We start from the raw sequence: 25,161 nt of genomic DNA on the forward strand, positions 1-25,161 counted from the left end.
CTGCAGCGTTCAGGAACCAAGGCATTAAGCATTAAGTTAAGCATTAAGAGGAATTCTCTCCTCTCCAGTCTGCTCCTTTCACCCTTCTCCGTTCTCCATTTCAGTTCATCCCAACCCAACACAGATTTTCCTGGAAAATAGGTTTTCAGGGTTTGCACTGAACCTATTTGTGTGTAACATATACTGTAGCTAGGTCCCTTAGTCAACCTAAGGAAAAACATTAAATCTAATTTGCTCTTTTAGATGAGAACACAGCCTTCAGTTCCCAAGCAGTTTGCTCCACCAAGAAATGAAGACTCATTTTCCAAGATGAATATTTCTTTGGGGAGCAAGAGTAACCTTACAACTTCAGTGCTTTGAGGTTAATTCTCACTATGACCCTCTTTAGGATTAAGCTCCAACCCAATTAGGCGTCAAGAAAATCCGTACCTTTCTCTAAGGCAATTAATATTCTCTTGGAAGCAGGTTTGACTAGGCCACATCCATTTTGCTGGAGGCCTAATTAGGAACACTCGCTGTCTAACTGCCTCTTCAATATCATTTGTATGGTTGTCAGTCCTAAGAGCAGTCAAAAAATAGTCCTCAAAAGTCATTGTGTGACAAAGCAACCACAGCTGGAATACTACAATATTATTCTTTACTTCCCAGGAAAACATGAGTTGATATTGAGCAGAATGTCCAGAGTGAGAAATCAACTCTTTATTGTAAAAGCTACACTTGTAAGTTAGGGGAAGGCATGTCCATCAGTCCTATATCTCTCAGCTACTCCTAGGTGTGCACCCTATGAGGCAACAGAGAGGCCCCCCCCCGACTGCAGTTTATGTATCTCCCCTATTTGAGCTGTGCGCAATATCTTCTGCTCCTCCATCTTCAATTCTCTTCTAGCCCTGGGCAAAAGTGGAGCTGAAGAGGTGGGGGCAGGAGGAGGAGGTGTGAAAACCCTTGGCTTTACACCAGCCTGACCTATCTGTCTCCTCCCCCCAGTACCTCTCCAATCCTGCAGCTTCTCCTGCCTGTCACTCTTATCTCCTGGCTCCTGGTTACAGGTCCCCCCAGTTCACTGGTCCCTTATTCCAAGTCAATCTCCAACCCTGCTTCTCCTGGTGCCCATATATCAGTATCCAGCCACCACTCCTCGGTGTCCAGCCAGTCCCTGACATGTGCTCATTGCTCCTCATTCTTCTTCTCAATTCAGATCAAAACTAGTTGTTGTTGTTTTTTTGCAGGGAGGGGGAGCGGGATGCAGCAATTACAGTATTTCAAAAGAAACAACAGGATAGATATGGACTGTGGCTAACACCAAATCTGTGGTGGGAGTGCACTGAATGCAGAGTAAACGGCAGTGTTGAACTCACCTCGAGTTTCACTCGAGGTGGAAGCACAGACCTACCTAAACCAGCCTGTGACAGTGCACATGTGTTCACCCATGGATTTATAAAAGGAATGTGTCTGTGGTGGCCACTTAGGTGTCACAAAAAGGACATATATTTGAATAAAATGTGCATATGCTAATTTATATGAATACATGCACATTTCAGAGTAATTACAGTAATTTAAATTGATTTCTTTATTTTAAAGGCTCATAGACTGCAAAAATAAATGAAGTGCCTAGGCAGTGAATAGAACACATCCATAAACCAAAATAGAATAGTACTTGTCTGGATAGTGGCGCACAATGACAAAAGGATCTGTATGTATCAGAAAAGGCCCATATAAACAGAAAGTACTTCATCAGGCAATCGAAGCAAAAACATTGATGGTGCTTGCGTATTATAAATAGGGAAAGAGTTCCACAACCTAGGTGTCTCAGCATAGAGCACCTCAACATAGAAATACAATCTATCATCTCTCTGTAGCCGGGAAGGCCAATCAGGTGCCTGATCAGTCTGCTGGGGATGAAAATAATTTGTAAGCAACAGCATACTGATGGTTTTGTGGATCTGGGCCAAAATGACTAAGTTAATATTATGGGCCAATTTTGAATATAGGAAACTGCCTTATAATGAGTCAGACCTTTGCTCCACCCAGCTCAGTAATGTCTGCACTGATTAGTACGAGCGACCCAGTGTTTCAGATGGAAGAGGAGACGCCAAGAATTGAGACCTTCCACAAGCAAGGCATGCTTTCTACCATTGAGCTAAGCCCCTCCTCTTATTTCGGAGCTTCTAAAAGTCAATGCGTTCTTTGTTTGGATAACAGCTTCTGGTTTTGGAACTAATGAAAGCTATTGATAAGCACTCACTATCCTAATTTCCTGCTTCATCAGAGCGTGTAACTGCAGTGAAGACCGACATCTTCGTCACCAGCTTTGGGCCTGTTTCAGACCATGATATGGTAAGTGCCATCCTATCTTCTCTCAGTCTCGCCCTGTCTGCTTTCTGCTTCTAGACCAGTTTTCCGAGTCTTTCACATTGACTGATTTCAGTGCACTTAAATATTCACCTCAAGTGCTATCCCAAGTTTGATAGTTCAATTTGTTTGAAATGTTTGGAGCAGTTTTTCCAATATGGGGAAGCATCAGCAACTGGGAAGGAAGCATTCCCCGTGATAAAGCACGTTACTATGCAAATTGATTACTTGAAGTATGTGGTGCAGAATACATGATTAAGAGACATCCAGCGAACCAGTTTAGGGCAATGCGGATGACAGTAAATTATGAGAGTAAATTATATCTTGTCTGATTGTTCAGGCAATCCTCAGCACAGTTACTGAGGACACATATAACACACATACCTCACCTAAAGAATGGGTAATTGAACTGCAGGTTTTTGTGGTTGTCATTGTTGTAAGGATGATGTCAGGCATGACTACTTAAGTCGTTAAAAGCCTGACCACCCACTTTACTACATATAAAGAGGTAAAGTCAAAATAAAAACCTATAATAAATGCATCTGTGGGATTTCATTATCCATTTTGTACCTAAGCAACTTGTGGTAAGCCACAAAGATGTAGCCTTTTCAAAGAGATATTCCCTAACATTGAGTATTGATTAGCAAACATGCCAAATTATGACATAATTTAATAAAACTAAAAGGATTTAAGAGGCCAAAGTTAGCAAGACTTTTTCATACCCTTGGTTGTAGTGGTCTACCGATTTTTCAGGTAGATGTGGTTTGTTATCTGTAAATCATATAATGGATATCTTCTGAAAAAGACATATGAATTGCAAAGTCAATTTCTTTTGGGAGCTGCAAATACTTTTGCAGAACCAGTTCCAGAATACTCCCTTCAGGAATCTTGAAATATATGGGCCATGAATATTATTGGAAAAGTTCTTTGTGGAGTGACAACCACAATTGTTATGACTATTATGATTACTTGGTTTCGCAAGATTGTAGGAAGAACTTTCCTCCAAACCATGCATATCCAAAGCACTGGATGCCCCATCAGGGCCTATGTGCATAGATCTCAGTTCAAGTGGACTATACAGTTCCAATGTCTAGTGCATTGACCTCAGATGTACTGAGGAATGATGATGAGTATAGCCTGATCCCACATTACTTGTGTGACACTATGAGCTGAATCAAGAACAGAGCCACACACCTGGAGCCACTCTGACACTACAGCCCTGGGCTAGTCTTGTCCCCGATGACTCTGTATCGAGTATTGGTATCTTACACATAGCTGTTTCTTATCACAGATCCCTGTGATCAGTGCAGATTTTGGGGGCAGAGCTAGTCCAACAGTGAGGGCAGGACTAGGAAAGTGTTCTTATTCCTGCTTCAGTTCACCAGTGCTTTGCACACAGCTAATGCTCTGGCATAGCTATTGTTCACTTTCATTAATGGTCTTCTATAGTAGTGAGACTGTCCTCCATTGAGGATCAGTGTCTCCTGTAACATGCATCACAGTTAATGCTTATTCTATGATACTCTCTCTTTACAATCAAGTTATTGTAACCTTTTTTAGGGTTGGGAAGATGAGCACAGGTTCCATTTTCCTTCTTGACGTAGTATGTTACCCCTTTAAAACAGTTTATGAAAAACAGTTGCATTTCTAGCTAGAGAATTGAAACCCCACTGAGGGTACTTTAAAGTTCTCAAAGTAACTGGTGCATTTGGAGGGTTGGTAGAGAACAGAGAAAATAATAGTCATCCTGGTATCTGCTACCCAGAGACTGCTAGTTTCATGTACTTCATCTACTTGTGGAGGCCTTTTTAACCAAAGGAAGCCTCTGAAGAAATGTTATACAGACACATGATCATTTTACAGCTGAATCAGAGAAGGTCTGGCCCTATAAGATGTCTGATTGAGAAGCTGCTTAGGAACCATGTGCAATCTGTTCTGATCAGCCTGGAGGAAGAGTGTGGTATGAGTGAAATAATACATATCTGGAGTTTATCATTTGATAATTTATTTAGATATTCCCATGGTGCAGAGAATACTTTCTGTGAAAGAAGCAGAATGAAAGTGAGCTCTGTGTTTGTGTCCAGGTTGCAGCACTGTCATTATATTTGGTTGTGGATGTGAGTGAATGGCAATTTGTGGAAGCAGAATGTGTGTGGCATAGCAAATTACCTTTGGGATGTATAGGCCTCTAGATGTTGCTGGACTATAATTCCCATCATCCCTTACTATTGGTTATGCTGGCTGGGGCTGATGGGAGTTGGAGTCTAACAGCATCTGGAGAGCCTTAGGTTCTTCACCCTTTAATTCAATAAAGGCTTACTTCTGAGTAGACATGTATAGGACTGTACTGTTTGTTCCAAAGATCCAAAATCTATTATAGCTTCAGGTGAAGAGAAGGAATGAGAGAGCAAGGTCCTGGTCTTCCATTTTCCCCATGGGAATTCCCTGTTGCGGCTTGAATTTTGATATGAAACTTTTCTGAGGAAGTAATCTTACTGTTCTGTGGTAGTCTGTAAGATCTGTCCATATTGAATATGTAGAGGCCCAGATGCAGAAGACTGGATGAGTAACACCCTTCCAAATTCAATTTTGGGTATCATATATTCTTTGCCAGTATAGCAGAGAGCATGCTATAAAATAAGCTCTGCCTTGTTCTGGAAGCTTCTTCCTATTCAGTAGTCCTATTGCCAAAGTGTACTATTTTCAAAACTCCCCATTGTCCAATTTTTAGGAATACACAATAGATGTATTTTTCCGGCAAAGCTGGAGGGATGAAAGACTGAAGTTCAAAGGACCCATGCAAGTCCTCCGACTTAATAATTTAATGGCCAGCAAAATATGGACACCAGATACTTTTTTCCACAATGGAAAGAAATCAGTAGCTCACAACATGACTATGCCTAACAAACTCTTGCGAATTACGGAAGATGGGACACTGCTCTATACAATGAGGTAAGAACTGCAACATGGCATCTTCTCCTTTTATGAAAAATGTGTTGTGTAATTTATCATTCTTAATGAACAAGTTATTTCTATATTCCTCTTTTTTTTAAAAAAAGAAAACCACTTATTTTAGAATTCTAGATCTTGAAATGATGTATACATCCTGAAAAGGATACATTAAGGATACATTGAATGTAGCTGTTTTTGGTATCAATTTTTCTTCTCTTCTGAGCTTCTCTTTTCACTTTATGACCTTTAAGCTTACTTAAGTTCCACTTAATTCTTTGGGATACTGAAAAGGCTTCATATTTCATTTTAACAAGTTTGGAGATTAGGCTCTTACAGTCCAGTCTTATGGATGAACTGTAGCTGCTGCAGTGAAAACAGTCTTTTCCTCCATGGCATTAAAGTAGCACCCTGTGCATGACAAGTTGGGGTTTGTCTCACTTGGCAAGCCAAGCACACTAATGAGACGGGAAGAATGGGATATTGTTTTGCTCCTTTTACAAGATCCAGAGCTGATTTTGCTCTTCAGAAGGAGCATAGGCATTTCTGGTCTGCTTGGCAGACCCCAGTAAAAGCTTGTGTTCTGGAACAGAAAAAGAGGAAGAGCATAAAAGTACAAGGAACTCTTTTACAAAAGGGCTGGGAATTCTCCTGAAAATCAGCCTAGTGTAGTGGTTAGGGTGCCTGACTAGGATGGAGAAGAGCCAGGTTCAAATCTCCATTCCTTCATGAACCTGGAGTTGTTACATGGGTGGCCACAACCAGGTACATCATCTTACGTTCCTTCAATGAATGGAGGGGTATAAACATAGTTAATAAATGATATATTTCTGACTTTCAGAAATGTGTACCTTCAGCACTGCTCTGTTCTGAATGTAATGATGACGAGCAACCCTGAGCAATAAAAAGGGAACAAATTGAAAGTAATGAAAGCAGGTTAAATGGAGAAGGAGACCAAGAGATCTAGCAGAAATCTAGCTTTGCTATTGCATACTAGACTTTCACAATGCAACTCCATTTTTTCCTGCCTAGTGCTACTGAAATGAGCACTGGAGTAAGGGTGTTGGAGCTGGCCTCAAAAGCAAAAATAACCAGTGACTACTGAGTTTTATTTATTGATAAATTGAGTATTCTATCCACCATTCTAGTCCAAACGTTGAACCCCTCAATGTGGCCGACAGAGCAAACTGGAAACTACAAAGATCTTAGTAATAACATAGCACAAAACATTATTGCTATTGATAAAGATACTTGCAAGGTGACAATAGAAGGGTGAGCAGAAGTGAAACATGCTTTTTTAAAGCCAAGCGAGCAAGTGTTCTTCAGGAAGCTCATGCAAATGATAATTTGATATACTACATTAACCAAACTGTGCTGGAATACATATCTTTTATTATAGTTTGTATTAAAGCCACTTTTTGCTCCTAAATGTGTACTATTACCTGTGACCCCTTATAGACTCACAGTGAGAGCAGAATGTCCAATGCATTTAGAAGACTTTCCCATGGATGCACATGCTTGCCCTTTGAAATTTGGAAGCTGTAAGTTGACTTTAACAATCATTCCCCCCCCCCCATCCTTCCTTTCCACAGGCCACTTAACAGTCAGAACAGGAGACTTAAAAGCCTGGAACTGTATGTGTGTACACACATTTTCCAATCACTGCATTTTTATTTTTTAAATGAAGATTTTCTACATGAATAAATGTAATCCTCTCTGGCATAGGCCTTAGCCAAAGAAGGAAATGCTCTGCTCCAGGTTTATACAAAGCACTGTGATAGCACAGCATATAGATAGTTCCTATTTCTTCTTGACGGCAGCTACATTTTACGAGGGAAAGAGGAACTTCAGCAATTTATACAGAGAAAATGTGGATCCTCCAAATGGGAGCAATCCTGTTTTAAATTGAAAATTAATGCAAATAAGTGTTTAATCCATTGGTATACAAGTTCCATTGAAAGAGAAGGATGTACTTACAAACATCATATGCAGTGGCGTAGCATGGGGGGTGCAGGGGGGGCCGGCCGCACCGGGCACAACATCTGGGGGTTAGGGTTAGGTTAGGGTTAGGGGGCGCAAATCCACGGGTTAGGGGGCACAAATAACTTGCCTTGCCCCGGGTGCTGACAACCCACGCTACGCCACTGAGCATATGCATTTCAGTTGGATTTTAACTCATAGATGTCCCAGTTAATCATTCCCAAAAGGATCATGGGAATTGTAAAGGAGTGTTTTGAATCTCACAAAATACCACAAAGGGTCTGGCTAACCATATATAGCAAAGAGCCAGCGCAGTCTAATGAAGTGATGGCCGTTTGAAGTTCACATGTTGACCTAAAGATCTAAACATCAACACAAGCCCTTGTCAATGCCCACTGAGCAATGATTCCCAGTGTTACTATTTCATGTCTCTGCCCAAGCTATTTTGAAAATAATTGTGTAGGATCCCATGAAGTAAGAGAGACCATCAGGAGGAATATTTTGCATTAAATTGCCTCCCAACATAATAAATTACCATCTTGGGAAAACCGGCTGACTACTACAGATCTGAGATATAGTAGTCACTCCTTCAGCTGCTATCTCGGGGAAAAGCCACCTTTTGTACTAGATTCCATACCCGGTGTCAGCTTCTCATCCAAAAGATGAGTTTGGGAGTGGTCACAGCTCTGAATATCTTCTGCCTGCCTAGAAGAAGTTCTGTTTACAAAGTGACCTTCTTCAGTGCTGGTGAACCCTATCATTGCACCAACAGCATTAGCGCATTGGGGTGTCAAGATAATACAACTTGCTCCATCAATTATAAATTCTTTTTCCACTGTAAATGCCGTATTTTCCTGATATTTAGTACCTTGATCTATTATGGAGGTCAGCATACTAGCTCTATAATTTCTCCCTGTTGGGTACTAAAACAGAATGACTTACTATGGACTAAAGAGTCTTGCATTTACCAAGTGTGCAGAAAGGAGTGATGGATAGTTTCCAAACTTTGTGCTACCGCGGTTTAAAGCAGGGACTCATTAGGAAGATTTCCTTGGGAATTAAAAAGGTGAAACTTATTTAAACTACAACAGAAACCTGATAAGGGAAAAAGAAAGGCATTGGGGTTCTTGCCAAATGCTTTAAACTCGGATAATTCTACTGCTCAAGCAGTTTCAGGGATTTAAATCTAAAATCTGAAGTGGCTGGAAGCAGACTGGTTTGGGTCTTAATTGAAATTGCACAAGTCACCCTGGGGGATGTACATGGTAGACAGAAGGCAAAGTATAAGTGGGTTCAAGAGTGATGGAGTCAGACATTTGGACCAAAGCCAGGATATTGTGGTAGGTGCTTTCACACCACATCAGTCAGGCAAACGAGAGAGAAAACTCCCCAGCCTTTACTTGTGCTTTTTGGGTTAAAATACACCTCTCAGTATTACTGCCATTTCATGCTGTGCATTTGGATAACAGAAAGAAAAAGTTCGGCAAACTCACTTCTGCCATGGTCTTCATTGGAATGTTGATGCTGCAAAATAAAATAAACTGTTGGGAGAAAAGACAGTCTTGTTGACAAGAGGAACAGGAAAGGGAATGATGTGGTGAGAAACAGAGTAGCCAATTATTACTTTTTTGAGCCATCTTTGGAAATGACTTTCCCCCCTCTAATTAGATGCTTATACGAAATCAGAGGTGATGTACGAATGGACACGGGAACCAGCAAGGTCTGTTGTAGTAGCTGAAGATGGCTCTCGGTTGAATCAATATGATCTCATGGGACAAACCGTAGATTCTGGAATTGTGCAGTCCAGTACAGGTGGGTGATAAATATGGTCTCTCTCTCTACTAAGCCAGATCAGCAAGAGTATTATCAATGTCAGGAACTCTGCATAAAATAATGACATATCTCATGAGATGTATTTTTATAATTTATTTTAAATTTGTCCTCTGCCATATGCTCTTCAAAACGCTCTAGTCAGGCCACAAAAGAATAAAAACAACACAACTGAAATTATTTGGTATTGGAAATAGAAAATATTTTACCCCACCAGCAAGCAGCAGTAATCTAACTACCTAAAGCTATCAAAACTTAACAGTGAAACTTTTATTCTTGATTGGGATCATATGGTAACTCTGCCTGTTTTGGGGTTCATGTTTTCATAGAGTGGGGCAGGATTTAGCCTTTTAATAATATTGCAGGGTGAACACTTTTAGTAAATAATGCTGCTTTATTTGATGTTTGTTTTAAAGACTTGTCTGTGTATGCTTTTTTTTTTACAATTGTAAGTCATTTTGAGACATTTTATATAGTGAGCAATGAATAAATGTAAATAACAACAATCACAGGGAAAAAAATCTCAGAATCAATATCAAAATATGGTAGTCTCTAGGGAGGGAAGCCCACAGTATAGGCATAACCACCAAAAATGCCCTGTCTTTTGAGGTACTCAACCTTCCTTCAGACAAGGAAAGCAGTGCTCCAACTGATGACTGAAGTATATGGGGAGTTCTGTGGAATATTCTGGACAATTTATTTTGCTGTTAAAGAACCCAGGCAGCATACATGCCCAGTGACTAATTGTGATCCAGGACAGTTCTCTTCACATAATGTATAATTTTACATATGACTTTTACTCCCTGAGTTCCACTTGCATGTTTCACATGCATCTGAGGTGTGGTCTGTTAGGACACTTGAAAGGATTTTATGTTGTGGTTCTGAAATGGTAGACTATCCCATACCAACAGGAAGCAGAAAACTTTCTTTTGTTCCGGGAGGCATTTTGACAAACCACCCATCTTGATTTTACTTGCTGCTCTCTTTTGGGTTTTCTTAAATTGTTATTTTTGAAATGTTTATAGTTTTTAATTTTTTTGTTGTCCATTCCCTTGGATGTTTTAGCTGTGCAAAAGTTGTGGGAAATGGGTTGTGGGATAAATAAGTGACAGCTGGGAGAACATTCAGTTCCTGTCACCCACCTACTCCTTTTGCTGTTAAAATTGAGCACCATTTGTTCATAAGCTTGAGTGTTACCATTTTCTGGGGAAATAAATCACACTGCCTGTGAAGCTCAAACTTATAAACAAACAGAGCTCAGTGTCCATGTTGCATGACATTCTATAAGCTGCCTGGCATGCATACAACTGTTCAACAGTGGGTTATCAAAGCTACCAAAATTAGTTTTATTTTGCCTGTTTCTCCTTCTCCTCTTAATAATAATAATAATAATAAGCCATATTAGCAAAACCCAATGGGAGTGGACTTCAAGAAAGGCCCTCATTGGTCTCAGACTGAATGGTCAATGAAACCTACCAAATTATCCCATTAAGAAAGCAGCTATTTCTATTTTACAGAGCTGAATCTGAGGTTCCAGCCACTGTAATATATTGCCTCCCACACCAGCATACTTTCCATGTCAATCATGAACTAAATAAGCATCTCGGAGAGTGCTGAGCTGTATCAGAAATACAGCCTGACTGGTTGCATCTTTAGGAATGTGCAAAACAAACCTTTATTTCTATCCAAAGAAGCCAGGATATGAAAGATCATTTACCCATCCTGCTATTTGCGTTCCCTACAGAAATGTAGTCTTAATGGAAGGAGCATAGTTAAAATTCGAGTCACTGTTCACATCATCTTCTCAATGCTGTCAGGAACGAGGCAGTTCAGGCAGAAAAAATAAGGGATTCCAATTTGCAAAGATATCAAAACAAAATTAGCATAATGGCTTAAAAGACATTAATCACTATTATTTATGATTAGCGCCAAGTTCTGCACAAGATGTTTGCACAGACAAGTAAAAACAAAACAAAGCAGGATAGGAACTTGCATCAAGGAATAAACAATATCAAAGGAACTTATCAGGTGAAGAGGAAAGAAAGCTGAGTCTACAACACTGCACAGTGGAGATTGGACCCCTTTGAAAGGTTGGAGAGGCCCTTACCTGAAATGTTGCCACATCACTGCTAAATAGATACATACAATGGAGGAACGAGAAAAGGCTAAGCTTGCAAACTGTTCTCTCCCTCCCTGATAACTAGATACATAAACATGTGAATAACCCTGGAGGGATATCCTGGGGGGAAATTATGCAGTGAAAGAGTGCATAAGATCTCAGGTTCAGTTATTGTGATACTTTAAATCGGAGGTATGAAGGACGAGGCTCTAGGAAACCTCTGCTTGATAAACCTGAGTCTGTGTTGGAAATAGTGAACTAGAGAGTATCTATATCTATATCTATCTATCTATCTATCTATCTATCTATCTATCTATCTATCTATCATCTATCTATCTATCATCTATCTATCATCTATCTATCTATCATCTATCATCTATCTATATCTATCTATCATCTATCTATCTATCATCTATCTATCTATCTATCATCTATCTATCTATCTATCTATCTATCATCATCTATCTATCTATCATCATCTATCTATCATCTATCTATCTATCTATCTATCTATCTATCTATCTATCTATCATCTATCTATCTATCTATCTATCTATCTATATCTATCTATCATCTATCTATCTATCTATCTATCTATCTATCTATCTATCTATCTATCTATCTATCATCTATCATCTATCTATCATCTATCATCACAGTAGATGAGTCATTTTTTTAAAAAACCACATTCCAAACCAGACTCAGAGAAATTGAAGAGTGAACTATGAACATTAAAATATATGTTGGGGAGGGAAACGAAAGGATTAATGAAGGCCCACCTTTTAAATCATGTGATTTTCCCTGGCACTTACATATCAAAAGAAAGGTCAAAGGCAGATATTTTGCCTTTTCAAAATTCTGTGTAAGAGAGAGGACACATTTACCTTTTGTGCCACCTCACCTAGAACCCATTGCAGTGTCTTCAGCAGTAAATAAATTCCATGCATTAATTATCTTGCTCACCTTGTTGTCAATCAATTTCACTGAAATAACTCAGGGATTCTTGATGATTTTTTATATAAAATGACCTGACCCACACCTCTCTGGTTAATCTGGAACACAGAATTTTAGCCATCCGCCATATTTTGCAACATTCCAAATATTCTCAGTGGTTTAAACATATCAAAATATTCAGTTACATATTTTGAGACGGATTTCAAAATGCCAGATTAACATGGAATCATGGCGAATGGAATGATTTGTAACATGCAAAAGTAACATGATCTGAAACAGACAGATTTATGCTTCCTGAGGTGACCCCCTCACTATGTAGATAATATATTATATAAATCAATATCATTTTCTTTCTTAAGTTGTCTTTTTCTAATACACTAAATAATCCTGGATTCACAAGCCTTTCACTGAAGCAAAGCCTTCCAGCGCTCCCAGATCATTTTTTTTTGACAACATTTTGAGGAAGTATTTGTGCAAAACCTACTTAAACCATTAAGAATGAAGCTGAACAAATATTTTTTATGAATAGGTGAGAATCCCTAAAATCAGTGCATTCCAGCAGTTTGCTCTCCCCTTGCCCCCATTAATTCTGCATCCTTGCAAAATTAATTTATACTTTGCTAGACTAAGTAAAGACAGAGTGCTGCTGTGCAACTTCAGATCTTAGTAATATTAAACACCTTAACTGTTTTTGCTTCTGACATATATTTTGGAGTAAGATGTGTAGGGATTGCCTAGAACAGTGTTTCCCAACCTTGTGCCTCCAGCTGTTTTTGAACTACAATTCCCATCATCCCTGACCACTGGTCTTGCTAGCTAGGGATGATGGGAGTTGTAGGCCAAAAACATCTGGAGGCCCAAGGTTGGGAAACACTGGCCTAGAAAACACTCTTTGCACATCTGTTTCACATCTGTATGAGCATTCCCACACACCATGCACTGGTCTCCATTAAACTGGCTGAATGTGCCTTCTGATGCTTCACCAAAGACCACTAGGTTTGCCCCTACGTATTGGCTTATATTTACGTATAGAGAGTGGGACACATATATACCATCCTCCATTTCACATTGGGACATGATTGGGGGCACCTGCTCAAAAAGATCTAGAACTATTTTATGCGTCGTTTCTGGTTTGAGGAGATGATTTCCTTTGATTTCAGACCTTCTCGTTTCTTTTCTCTGCTGACATTTGTTTTGTTTCAGTTCTCTCTGTGCCGAATACAATACCACATTATTAGACATCCTAAGGAATTTGATCTTTTCAAGATATTAAATTTTCAACTAACTGTCACAAAGGATGAGATTAAAAAGGAGGCGCTTGCTTAATTTCTTGAAAACACCATTTCACAAGGGCCATTAAATAGTTATCAGACACCACTGCGATTTTCATTGAACAATTTGCCCTTTTTAAAAGAGGAAAGCGAAGCCAGGAAACTAATTTATAAAACCCAGATATAGGAAGGGTCTGAAGGACATTTGGGCAAATCACCACTCCTAAAACAAAGTCAGCCCAGTCAAACCCCTCAAATGTCAATCTATGCCAGGGTTGCACAACTTGAGATGACCAAGGTGAACCCAATCTACCAGCTATGAATAGTGACCATCCCAGATACATGATGACCTCCCCTTATTTTTGCAGTCCTAGAAATGCAACAAAAACAAGAAGCTGCATTTTTGCTGCTGTTGGGACAACACTGCCAACCGGGGCAGATGAGCCGTATTGGTGATCCAAAGGTAGCAGAAACCGGATCTATGCAATCCAAGCCACGATATCCCATAAGCAAAGAGCAGATACTCTCCAGAAGATGTCCAGATAGCAAGATGCTTCTGCTGAGTTTATCCCTATCAGGAGAAGGAGAAAAACAAGAAATAAGGGGTCACTGGGAAAATCTATCCAAATGGAATTTTAAGATGATGGAAAGTGCATGATGTATCTTACTGATAAAGCCTCTTAGATGATTTTTTTTTTGGGGGGGGGGAGAACACTTCCACTTCCAAAAGTCTAAGCCTGGAATTCTTAACCTTTCCTGAATTTCTTGACTAGCTGTTGCAAAAACAATAAACAACATATCCCATGCACAAATAGTATACTAGTTTCTGCATGATTTCTGTTCGGTGAATTTGAAGCATGTTGTCCCATAGGAATTTCATTGACGTTTCATTCTTGGGTTTCCCCCCTCCCATTCAGGAGAGTATGTTGTGATGATGACCCATTTCCATTTGAAGAGAAAGATTGGTTACTTTGTCATTCAAACATACCTGCCCTGCATTATGACAGTGATTCTATCCCAGGTATCCTTTTGGCTCAACAGAGAATCCGTTCCAGCAAGAACTGTCTTTGGTAAGTGTCTTGTACACTGGTTACTGGTGCTCAGTTCAACAGGTAAGGGCGAAAGTCAGGGAGACCAAACATAAGTGAAGTCAGAGGCAGTGACAGACAGAGCTACTTCCTGATTGATTGTTAGTAAAAGGCATGCCGGTTGGGGGCTGGCTGAGGTTGGTGGGGCAGCTCTTCAATTGCCCTAACGGACCAGCCTTCTCTGGTCTTGTAATAAGCAGAATAATTGAGAACAGTTTCCCTCAACCAGTGTTTTAGCACCTCTTATCTCCAGGCTTCTGTGACAATATCATGGTGTTAGACAATAGCAAGACAAGGACCACAGAACCCAATAAAATGCCGGTCTGTGAAGTCTATGGCTGTATTGTGCAATGCACAAAGTATTGCATGGACAAAGAGTGGGCCCTATGCTCTCCAGGCACCAGCAGCTCATCCACTGATGGGATGCCTGCTGAATGTAGGTAGGCCTTCCACAATCCTGCGTGATCAGGGTCCTAAGCACTTGAAAATTTCTGTCTGTTCAACCGGCTTCCCTGTTGAACAGGCAAGCTCTGTGTAGCTGGGCAGTGTGGGAGTGGTGCCAACAGGGGATGCTGCAGCAGGAGTAGGACTAGCATGCACAGCATTGCTCTTTGGGTTTGGTCCATTAGTGGTGATGGGGCTTCCATGGAGGATTCTATGAGACACTGTCAGTAGCTCCAGACACAAAGCCTCCTTTCTCAACTGGATGCTCTCCAGATGAGAATTGTATGCAATTGTCTGCTGTATGTGGGAATGGCAGTGCAAAACACCAAGTTAAGGAAGGCTGCACAAAGCAATTCAATTCATTCTGGGAGGTTATATATATTGCATTTGACTAGGTTTTCCCTTCTAAAGCTTTATGTTTAGCTATCATGGAAAAGGAAAACCTCCAAATATTTCATATGAATGTAAACACACAGAAACAAACAGCAGAGTTTGATTCATTATTCTGTGAGTGACCAGGGTGCTTAAATTCCATTTACCGGTACTTCTCTGCAATTTAGGCTCCAATCCTATGCACATTTACATGAGAGTATAAGCAACTTAACGGGCCTGAGCAGACATTCATAGGATTGTGCTGGACAGAACTACAGCCTTAAAGTCAGTTTTTTCTACACAAATTGTTATGCAGTTGGAGACATTTCAGAATAGGGATGACTGATAATTGAAAGGTCATATTATTTCCCCCCCCCCCTCTGACAATAAATAATGCATCTGAATATGGATAGTGCAAGATATTTCTGATTGCTCTGTGTTTTGGCTAACACTTGACACAGTGGAAATATACTGCAGCAGAGATTTAATACATGAAATGTCTGCAGTTGTCAAGGTAACTGGTGAATATGTGATTTAACGCAACGGTAAGCAATGCAACAGAGATACAGACCTCTCACTTTCAGTAAAAGCTCAGCAGCTAGTTAAAATAAAATTGCTCAGCGGCGGGTGAGCAACATCACTACTCAAAATGCAAAGTATATGATCACAGTGGCATTTCCCTTGTTATTTAATCAACATTAGCAATATTTTTCTTATTTCATCAGCATTAGTCTTTAAGCTTGTGGAGAACAGCTTGAAAATGTTGCTGCAGCATGCGAGATAGGGCTCAGAAACAAGAAGACAAATGGAAAGGACTATTCATTTCATCTGAAAACCATTAAGCTGGCTCGCCCAGTTGAGGCATAGCCATAACTGTAATTTGCCTCAAATGCCAAGAGGGATGTGATTCCAATCAGGATTGCCTCAAGATGTTTTTGGTGCCTCAGGCAGAAAAATCCAAATGGCATCTCCTAGTGGTAAACCATCACAATCATCCAATTAACTGACATTTTGCCAGCTCAATGGTACAGCAAGAGTCCTATTCAGGAATTATAGTAATCCAGGCCACAGGGAAAGGAGAGTGGGGACAAGTACGCTTCTCCACATGAGGTAAAACCCTGATTTTCCAGATGTCAGCATTGCACAGTGAGCCTACATGAGTATAAGAGGCTCCCTGCTGTGAGGCACAAAATTTGTGGAAGGTGATGGGGGGCAGAGGATGAGAGAGCAGCAGAGCTGGTGTGCCCATCCCCACTCCCACTGTTTCTGTGTTCTGTTTTCAAATTGTTTTAACACCAAAATAGGGTTTCCTTCTGTCCTCTCATGTGGACTTCCTCACCCTGTCCAGTGGTCAGGGACAATCCTGATAGGACTTGATTTCTCCAGCTGCAACCTGATGATTTCCTATCATCAGTATTTATGGAAGATAGAAAGCATGGGAACTGCCATAAATCAGGTGACTGCATTGGATTGCAGGTGATTGGACTAGATGACCCTTCGTGTCACTTCCAACTCTCTGTGATTCTATGTTACTGCAATATCTAATGCTGCAATCCTGGGTTCATTTGCCTGGAAGCAAGCACCATTGCCCACAGTGGAAATTTCTTTGATGTAAACATGCACAAGATGGTGTGGTATATATAAAAGTAGCTACCCTGCACATGTTCAATACTATCTGTTTCATTTATGAATGTTTCCCCATAAAACATCACAAAGCAATTAACAAAAAAACAGGCATAAAACAAACTTCAAATCCAATAAAAATATAGAATACTTGAATGAAAATAATGCCTGTCACTCAGTGTGTTTTATCTATAGCTAGGATGTGAGGTATCTGAAACTCCTTCCACGTGTCAAGGAGAGCTTGGATTTAGGATTTGCCCACAGCAATGCCTCCTACACACACACACAAACATACAAGCCCTTGGGCACTCTAATGTAGCACTTTGGATCTTGACTGATCTGTTCCTACATCTATATCTGGTCCTTTGGCGGACTCAAGTTTTTTGATCCAGGGAAGGGATCCCCCAGGCAGAGTGGGAGAAACAACTTTTGCCAATCCCTCCTCCCTTGCTGGCTGCCAGTGCCACTCCTCACATACATCCAAAAGGTCCTCCAAACATCTGGGACAGTGTGAGAGGTAGCATTGAGTGCTACAGGGGTAGAAGACAAAAGCCACACTCCCCTGCTCTGCTTGCTGGAGCACACCCCAAATGGAACTCTGGTCAGGGGATGCTCCTGCTGGTGGAGCCAATGTCTGCGTTACAAAAAGGACCATGGTATTGCTAAACAAACCTGAAGACGTCTGTAACTAACTACAGTTGAGAGAGCCAGTGTGGTGTAGTGGTTAGGAGCGGTAGACTCGTAATCTGGGTAACCGGGTTCGCGTCTCTGCTCCTCCACATGCAGCTGCTGGGTGACCTTGGGCCAGTCACACTTCTCTGAAGTCTCTCAGCCCCACTCACCTCACAGAGTGTTTGTTGTGGGGGAGGAAGGGAAAGGAGAATGTTAGCTGCTTTGAGACTCCTTCTGGTAGTGATAAAGCGGGATATCAAATCCAAACTCTTCTTCTCCTCCTCTTCTACAGTGGCATATACTCAAAGCGATATCGCAGTTATGAGGTGGATGGGATAGGCAACAGGGTGGCGATTGGATGAGTTCTGAAATGTTCTTGCTTTGCTTTGCAGGAGTGACAACTGTGCTGACAATGACCACCCTGAGCATCAGTGCACGGAATTCTCTCCCCAAGGTGGCTTACGCCACTGCTATGGATTGGTTCATAGCCGTGTGTTATGCGTTTGTTTTCTCGGCACTGATTGAATTTGCAACAGTGAACTACTTTACAAAGAGAGGCTATGCATGGGATGGCAAAAGTGTTGTTCCCGAAAAGGTAATAATATACATTGTCATATGACCCACTGTACGCATTGCATGGGAAACATGATCCTACAGAACCAAAGTGCTTGAACTTGATAATCTGTCCTAAACATTCTCATTCAAATATAAGCCCCTCTGAGTTCAATTTACTCTCTCTGTCCCTCCCCCTTGAATTAGGACTGTTACAAGGAATCCAGTATCATTAATTCCTCCCAAAATGTTACAACTCAGATGCTAGCAGTTCCCTTTCAACATTAACAAGCAACTTATTTATGAATTCAGCAGCCCATTAAGATTTTTTTTTAAAGTTCATATCTGCATTGAAATGTGGAATTTACTGCAGCTCCTTTTCAGATTGCAGCTAAGAGTGAATCACACATACGCATGTGAATTGCTGAGCAATTGCATATATGTGTGAAACAGCTAACATCAATTCAGCACCTCAAAGACAGCTTGCATATCATCCTTGTTGCCATGTCAAAATAAGACTTTTCAGTTGAGAAAATTTGGACATTCAGCAGTGAGCCACCAAGGGATGATTCATCAAATCACAAGACATCAAGTGATGTATATGCACGTGCCATCCAGACCCTTGAGTCTGAAAATAATAGCACTGGGGAAAATTGTGATGTTGGCAGAAGACTGCACGTTGCTGGAGGCTTTCTTGGAGACGATGCCAAAAGGTTTTGTTTAAAAAAGTAGGCAAGGGGTTGGACAGCGTTCACCTCTGTCAGTTTTGCTGCTCTCTGCCTCTTTTCTCCTACATGTGACATCTCTATGGTCTGTACAAGCCTTTCCAGGCTTCCAGTTCAATTAAATGGCAAACTATGGCAAAAATAGAACTAATGGCAAACTAATGGATTTTTCATTTGGAGCTCGTTCATTTGGATTTCCATTCATTTAATTGAAATGAATGGAGAAAATGGAGTTCTCTCATTTAGAGTTCCGTTCTTTTCTAAAAGGAATGTGTGTAGTTTTGCCACACATCTCTGTGCTCAGGTGCACTTGGCAAACATAGAAGTGACACTTTCTCCATGCATGGCTGCCAACCAGTTACTAGCCCTCTCATATGCAGTGCTGTAATGTAATGCACTGGGCTAGCAAATAACTGTTATGAGCTTTTACAGGCACTGATAGTGAAATTCAATGCTTTTACTACAAAGTCTGCTGCTGCAGCTCAGAAGCTGCTATGCAAAACAACATGTATAGAATGGGAGATTAGGTGAACAATATAATCTAGGTAGAATTTCAAATGGGGGCATGCATAATAGGAATTGTGCAATCATAGGAATGTCTATTCAAAATAAAATTCCACTAAATTAAATTGATTTTCTCTCAGGGAAGTGTGTAAACAGTGGTATCCCCTTCTTCTACATCCTACTCTGTCAAAGAAAGCCTTTTTATTTTTATGGGAAAGGATGCACCCATGCTTACAAGACACCCTTCTGTTAAAACAAACTTATCTATATAAAACAGCCTACATATGTATATTCCCCTCAACACATGTGTATTTAAAGTTCCCCATGACCTTTAAACAAATATCAGAAAATTTTGCCCTTCCTAAATGTGCACATCTGCTTTTGTGCATAAATGGCAGGGAAATGCAATCTCATGGTTTGTTTTTTTACAATATGGAAATATCCATGTGGAAGACAAAAGGAATGTTTTGCATATTCCTAAAACATACGTATGTTTCGGAGCCGTCCAAGCATTTGACTGGATGGTCGAATGGATGTATTGGATTAAAGTCTATGTTTTCTCATTCCTAGCCAAAGAAAGTAAAGGATCCTCTGATTATGAAAAACAACTCGTTCACAGCACCAGCGACAGCAACTAGCTTCACCCCTAATATCGCAAGGGACCCTGGACTAGCTACCATTGCTAAAAGCGCAACAATAGAGCCAAAAGAAGTCAAATCTGACGCAGCAAAACCTCCAGAACCCAAGAAAACTTTTAACAGCGTCAGCAAAATTGACCGACTATCAAGAATAGCATTCCCATTGCTTTTTGGGATTTTTAATTTAGTGTATTGGGCTACCTATTTAAATAGAGAGCCCCAGCTTAAAGACCAAAACCCTCCTCCTCACTAACCCCATTAACCATATATATAGTTTGTTCAGTCTCTTTTGCACTGGGGATTGTCTTATTAATATTATTATTTTTGGTTTTAAACACACAGCAATTCCCATTTGCTTCATTGCCTCTGTCTTAAAAGAAATTGAGATTTCCTTATTTTATGAAGTAAAAGTATATTATATATATATATAAATATATAATAGAAAAGATATTAATTCTGTACTCTAGGGCTGTAACAATGTGATGTAGACACCTGATTCTGAACCGTGAATCTGAACAAGAGAGGGAAATGTAAGAAATCCAAATCACTTGTAGATAGCCTATTGCTGAATGTTCCCATAACAGATGCTGTACATGTCAGAAGAGAAATATTTTTATGCAAAATGATAGAAGGTAAAGCAGTCTTTATATATGTTCATGTTGCACATATGGTATGGTATTTTCCATTTTTGGAGTGCTACTTATTTTCAGTTCTTTTATAGAATATATACATCTTTCCAAAGTGGTGGATTCCAGAAAATACAATATTTTTCCTAGATTTATTTTTCTTTCTTTCTTTGCCTAAATTACCAACCACCAGTTTAAAAAGTATATAATGTTATTTACATAAAAGGAAGCCTACTTACTAATGGTACAGGTTATCACAGAATAGCACATTTGATTAACGATGATGAATGCTTTAATATGCTCTCTCACTGCAGTCTTATTTTAAGCATCAGATTGTCACTTGACTTGATAATATTGAATCTATTGCACATTAAGTGCAGAGCTCTAATTACTTCTAACGCGTTAGAGAAATCGACTCTTGGATTATTTACAGGGTGAATTTTTTGTTTTGGTTAGGTTTTTGTTTGTTATAGGAAGGGGGGAAAAACAAGAACACAGTTTTGCAAGCTCTAGAAAAGTTGAATGTATTATTTTATAAAACCGTACATTAAAAGCTTTAGATTGAAATATAAGGATAGGAGAAAGACAAAATCTATTATTTCGATAATATTTGTAAATATACAGCATGAGATTGTACATTTTTTTACTTTTTTATGTTCTTAATATATTGTGTACGGTTCACCTCTCTAAGCTCTTAATATGTTATATTTTAAAAAGAAACATATTTAGAGCCTGCAGTTAAAAACAAAAAAGGAGTCAGTGGCATTTAAAAGAAAATGAAAAGACTAAATGTAAGAAAGACAAAGAGGAGAGCTTGGAATAAATTCCATTTGTAAAGTGGCTATCTGTACAGTACTTGCAGGTTGAAGCTGTCATCCAGTGTATATTATTAGGCTAAGACTGGTATGCTCAGGTAACGCGTGAATACAAAAAAATATGGAGTTATATTTGGTAGGAAAATGGTAAAATATTTAAGACAAAAATCATCTGTATATTATTGCTATATTTGCTGATACATAACTGTTAATTATAAGTGATGTAATATATGTAGCATTAAATACAGAAAAAAAACATACACAAAAGAATGTACAGGAAAATACATTTTATTGAGTAAACTTATTACATTTCATTTTTACTGTAGCAATATATTTGTAGGAACAATATGTAAGGGCTTTAAATACAAGATGTCCATTTTGCAAGTTATTAGTATTCCCTTCAAAAAAAATAATTCTAGCCAGTTTCATTTCTGATGAGAATTTATTTTAAGAGGGGGGAGTCAAATTTCAGAGACGGATATTTTCAAAATGTTGGAGACACTGATGGGGTTTTGGAAGCATTAACGCAGTGGTTCAGAATCCATAACACATGGTAGTGAATGCATTTTAAAAAAACAATGCTACATGGACCTTCAATCAAATAGCTAATAAGATAGTCAGTTTGATATCTATACATGTTACAGGCAATGTTTTATATACTCTTTCTCAATAAATCAAGAGGTTGCTGCTCACTTAGTATCTACAAAATGAAATAGTTAACTTTTTCTTTAGAAAAGGAGACTTTTTTTAAACAAAAAACTAATGCTTCATTGTCTACCATTTAGTCCTGTCTAAACTTGATGAGCGAATTTGATTGGAGCTTGCTAAAGGAGGATGTGTAATCTTCTGGTATTATGTGTAGATATATGTATAGAAAATAAAATAAAATAAAATAAAATACGACTCTTTAACTTCGGTATTTGTTTATCTTGTTATTTTTGGCGTTTAAACTAGTGTGTTCATTCAGGGCATTTTACCTTCCTAATTATCCATTTTGCTACTTTTTGGTCTGCATTTTGCACATTAGATGTGAATATTACTTAACTAGTCTGCTTTTTTGCTATGCAATGACTGCATAATATCATCTCTTAGTTTGTTAGTCTATGTGAATAGTATATTGTATAAACCTGATTGCACACTTTATCAAGGACAAGGTATTCTCTCTATGTAGCTTTTTTACAGTGCTTTGCTAAACCATGTAATAATAGTAAGTCTTCCTTGAAAATAATGATACACTCTTATAGAGGACAGTTTCTGTTTACTCCTGGGATAATTTAAAAAAACAAAAACAAAAGATGACATTGAATGTTTATTGCACCTCAGTGCAGTGATGTGGCAATAAAACCTAAATCTATAATAGAGGTTGTTTATGGCAGACGCATGTAATGCTTTACAGAGTTTAGCAAAAGCTCGTTATTTTATGTCATACTGTAATTCTAATTATACTAATAAAGTTAAAAAAATACTACGAATAACACAAGTGAATGTTTTTTACTTGGCTTATTTTATGTTTAAACATGGCTTCATTTTAAGACTGATTTGATAAATGATAAGGCAGACAGAAATTTCTTTTGCCATGTTATAGAAAATGAGTGACTTGGAAGGAGTGGCAGAAGACAGCATGTTTGGAAAGGCAGTGCTTTTTTCAGCATGTTTGGAAAGGCAGGGGTACGCATACCCCTAAACTTTTTGTGAATCTTTGCACTTTGGTCCATTTACCGTATCCCCCCCTTGATAAATGATTTTCTTGAGTCAAAATGAGAGTACCCCTAAATGTTTTTTTTAAGAAAAAAAGCACTGTGGAAAGGGATATGAAAAACAGTTGCTGCTGCATAATTTTGGCTACTGTTTTATTTATTTCCTCTTTCTCCTTAATCCTTACTAACCCATTTGTGGCCATTAACTGCATTTGTGGCCATTAAAACTGACAAGATAAAATTCCTCAGTGAAAATATGAAGTGTCACATGAGCTGATAAAAGTTCTCCCATAGATGTTTAATCCCAGCCATTCAAAGACAATTCAAAAAACAAATAATGAAATAAATGTACAGAAGAAGACAATACATTGTCGAACAGTATGTTTTGGTGTGCATGTTTTGCTTATTGGAGGACATTCTCATAAGGTCCAAAAAAGAAAGAAAGAAAGAAAGAAAGAAAGAAAGAAAGAAAGAAAGAAAGAAAGAAAGAAAGAAAGAAAGAAAGAAGTTCTAAATAAAAGCCCACACAAATGAGGAGGGATTATGGAAGTTCTGGCAATGGATTGAGTTTATTAGTTGTTGACACCTTCTGCCCCTCTACAACTGGGAGACCCACAGCTGCTGAGAATACAACTATACATTTCTTGAATATCCTGTTCGGTCATGGTTGAAAACTTGTAAATGAATTAAGGGAAGAAGTGATACTTAACCTATCTAGGCTAAAGGCCTTTGCACCGATAGCATAAAAGAACAAAGCAAAGCAAATGAAGTCAGTAAGTAAGGAAATTGGAAGGCCTTGTTCAAATAAGTTTATAATCTGTTATATGAATGAAAGATCCACAATCTGCATTTTAAAATAATGGTACTTCCAAAGTCCATTATAGAAAAGGGTCCCTTAGCGAAGCTGGTGAGACAAATAAAACAAAGAAACAAAAAAGCAACAGCTGCAAAACCATATGGTAGCAGGTACCTCTTCTTAGTCTTTCTTTAGTGCCAGGTCTGCAGTTACCACTGCTCTCTAAGCAAAGGTGGAGAAATTTGGGGCACTCCAGATGTTGTTTGATTCCAATCCCCATAAGGTCCAGCCAACACGGGCAGGATGATAGGAGCTGGAGGCCAGCAAGAATGGGAGGGCCAGAGCGCCCCCGTCCCTGCCTTAAAGCCACTTTCATGCTGACGTACTCTTGTAGTTCCCACCAACTTCCACTGGTAGCACGATCAAAAAAGTTGAGTTAAAGCATACCATTGTGACTAGAAAGGGGTCTTCATCTGTTTTAGGGACCTAGAGTCCCAATAAACTAGACCTTGCTTCAGCTTGGCTTATGCATTCTAAAATAACTGCATGAGAGTTACTGGGGAAAGTTCCATTTCTCTTCCTCATTGGAAAACACCAAACTACTGTAACAAAAGGGAATAGCTTAAGACTTCTGTAGATTTTTTTTTTTTTTGCAGGTTTGCACCCACCGATTCCTGTTGTACGCAAACATTGCATGAAAAAAGTGTTTCAAGCAAGAAAAAGGTGTTTCAAGCAACCAAGATGGTGCACAGGAATTATGCAAATGCACATAGGGAGCTATTTTATAAGTCAGACCACTGGTCCGTATAACTCAGTACTCTTTCCACCGGCTGGCATATCTCAGCAGGATTTCAGGCAGGGGTCTCTGCCTGCCGTACTAGGAGATGTGAGGACTGCAAACTGCAACCCTCTGCATGCAAAACAGGTGCTTTACCACTAAGGTACAGAAGTGTATTATCAGTCTGTCAAGCTGCTGCTGTGACACTACATCTGATTGCAATTAATGTCAGATAAAACGGGAGAGGCAAAACCTTCTAAATGACAAAATTCCAGAGGCTTGGGTTCTTTTGTTGCCTTTCCGTCTCACTGCAGGCCCATCTCAGCAGACCAAGCGACTTCCTTGATGCTTAGGAACCCATTAGATTCAGCTGCTGTGA

General features: G+C 39.3%; 1 protein-coding gene across 6 annotated transcripts in view; it reads left to right on the plus strand.

The window, feature by feature from the left end:
- GABRA1 (gamma-aminobutyric acid type A receptor subunit alpha1) overlaps positions 1-22,426 on the plus strand; it is a 37,478-nt gene extending 15,052 nt beyond the window's left edge. For all 6 annotated transcript variants that reach the window (XM_081899169.1, XM_081899170.1, XM_081899171.1 and 3 more), the window contains 7 exons: positions 2,267-2,334; positions 5,081-5,301; positions 6,757-6,839; positions 8,947-9,090; positions 14,370-14,522; positions 18,044-18,246; positions 20,003-22,426. In XM_081899169.1, the coding sequence (XP_081755295.1) occupies positions 2,267-2,334; positions 5,081-5,301; positions 6,757-6,839; positions 8,947-9,090; positions 14,370-14,522; positions 18,044-18,246; positions 20,003-20,323 (1,193 nt within the window). In that variant the 3' untranslated portion in view covers positions 20,324-22,426. The remainder of the gene's footprint in view (positions 1-2,266; positions 2,335-5,080; positions 5,302-6,756; positions 6,840-8,946; positions 9,091-14,369; positions 14,523-18,043; positions 18,247-20,002) is intronic.
- The last annotated feature ends 2,735 nt before the right edge of the window (positions 22,427-25,161 follow it).

The sequence above is a fragment of the Podarcis melisellensis genome (assembly GCF_964234715.1).
Source record: "Podarcis melisellensis genome assembly, chromosome: 2".
NCBI classification, from domain to species: Eukaryota; Metazoa; Chordata; class Lepidosauria; order Squamata; family Lacertidae; genus Podarcis; species Podarcis melisellensis.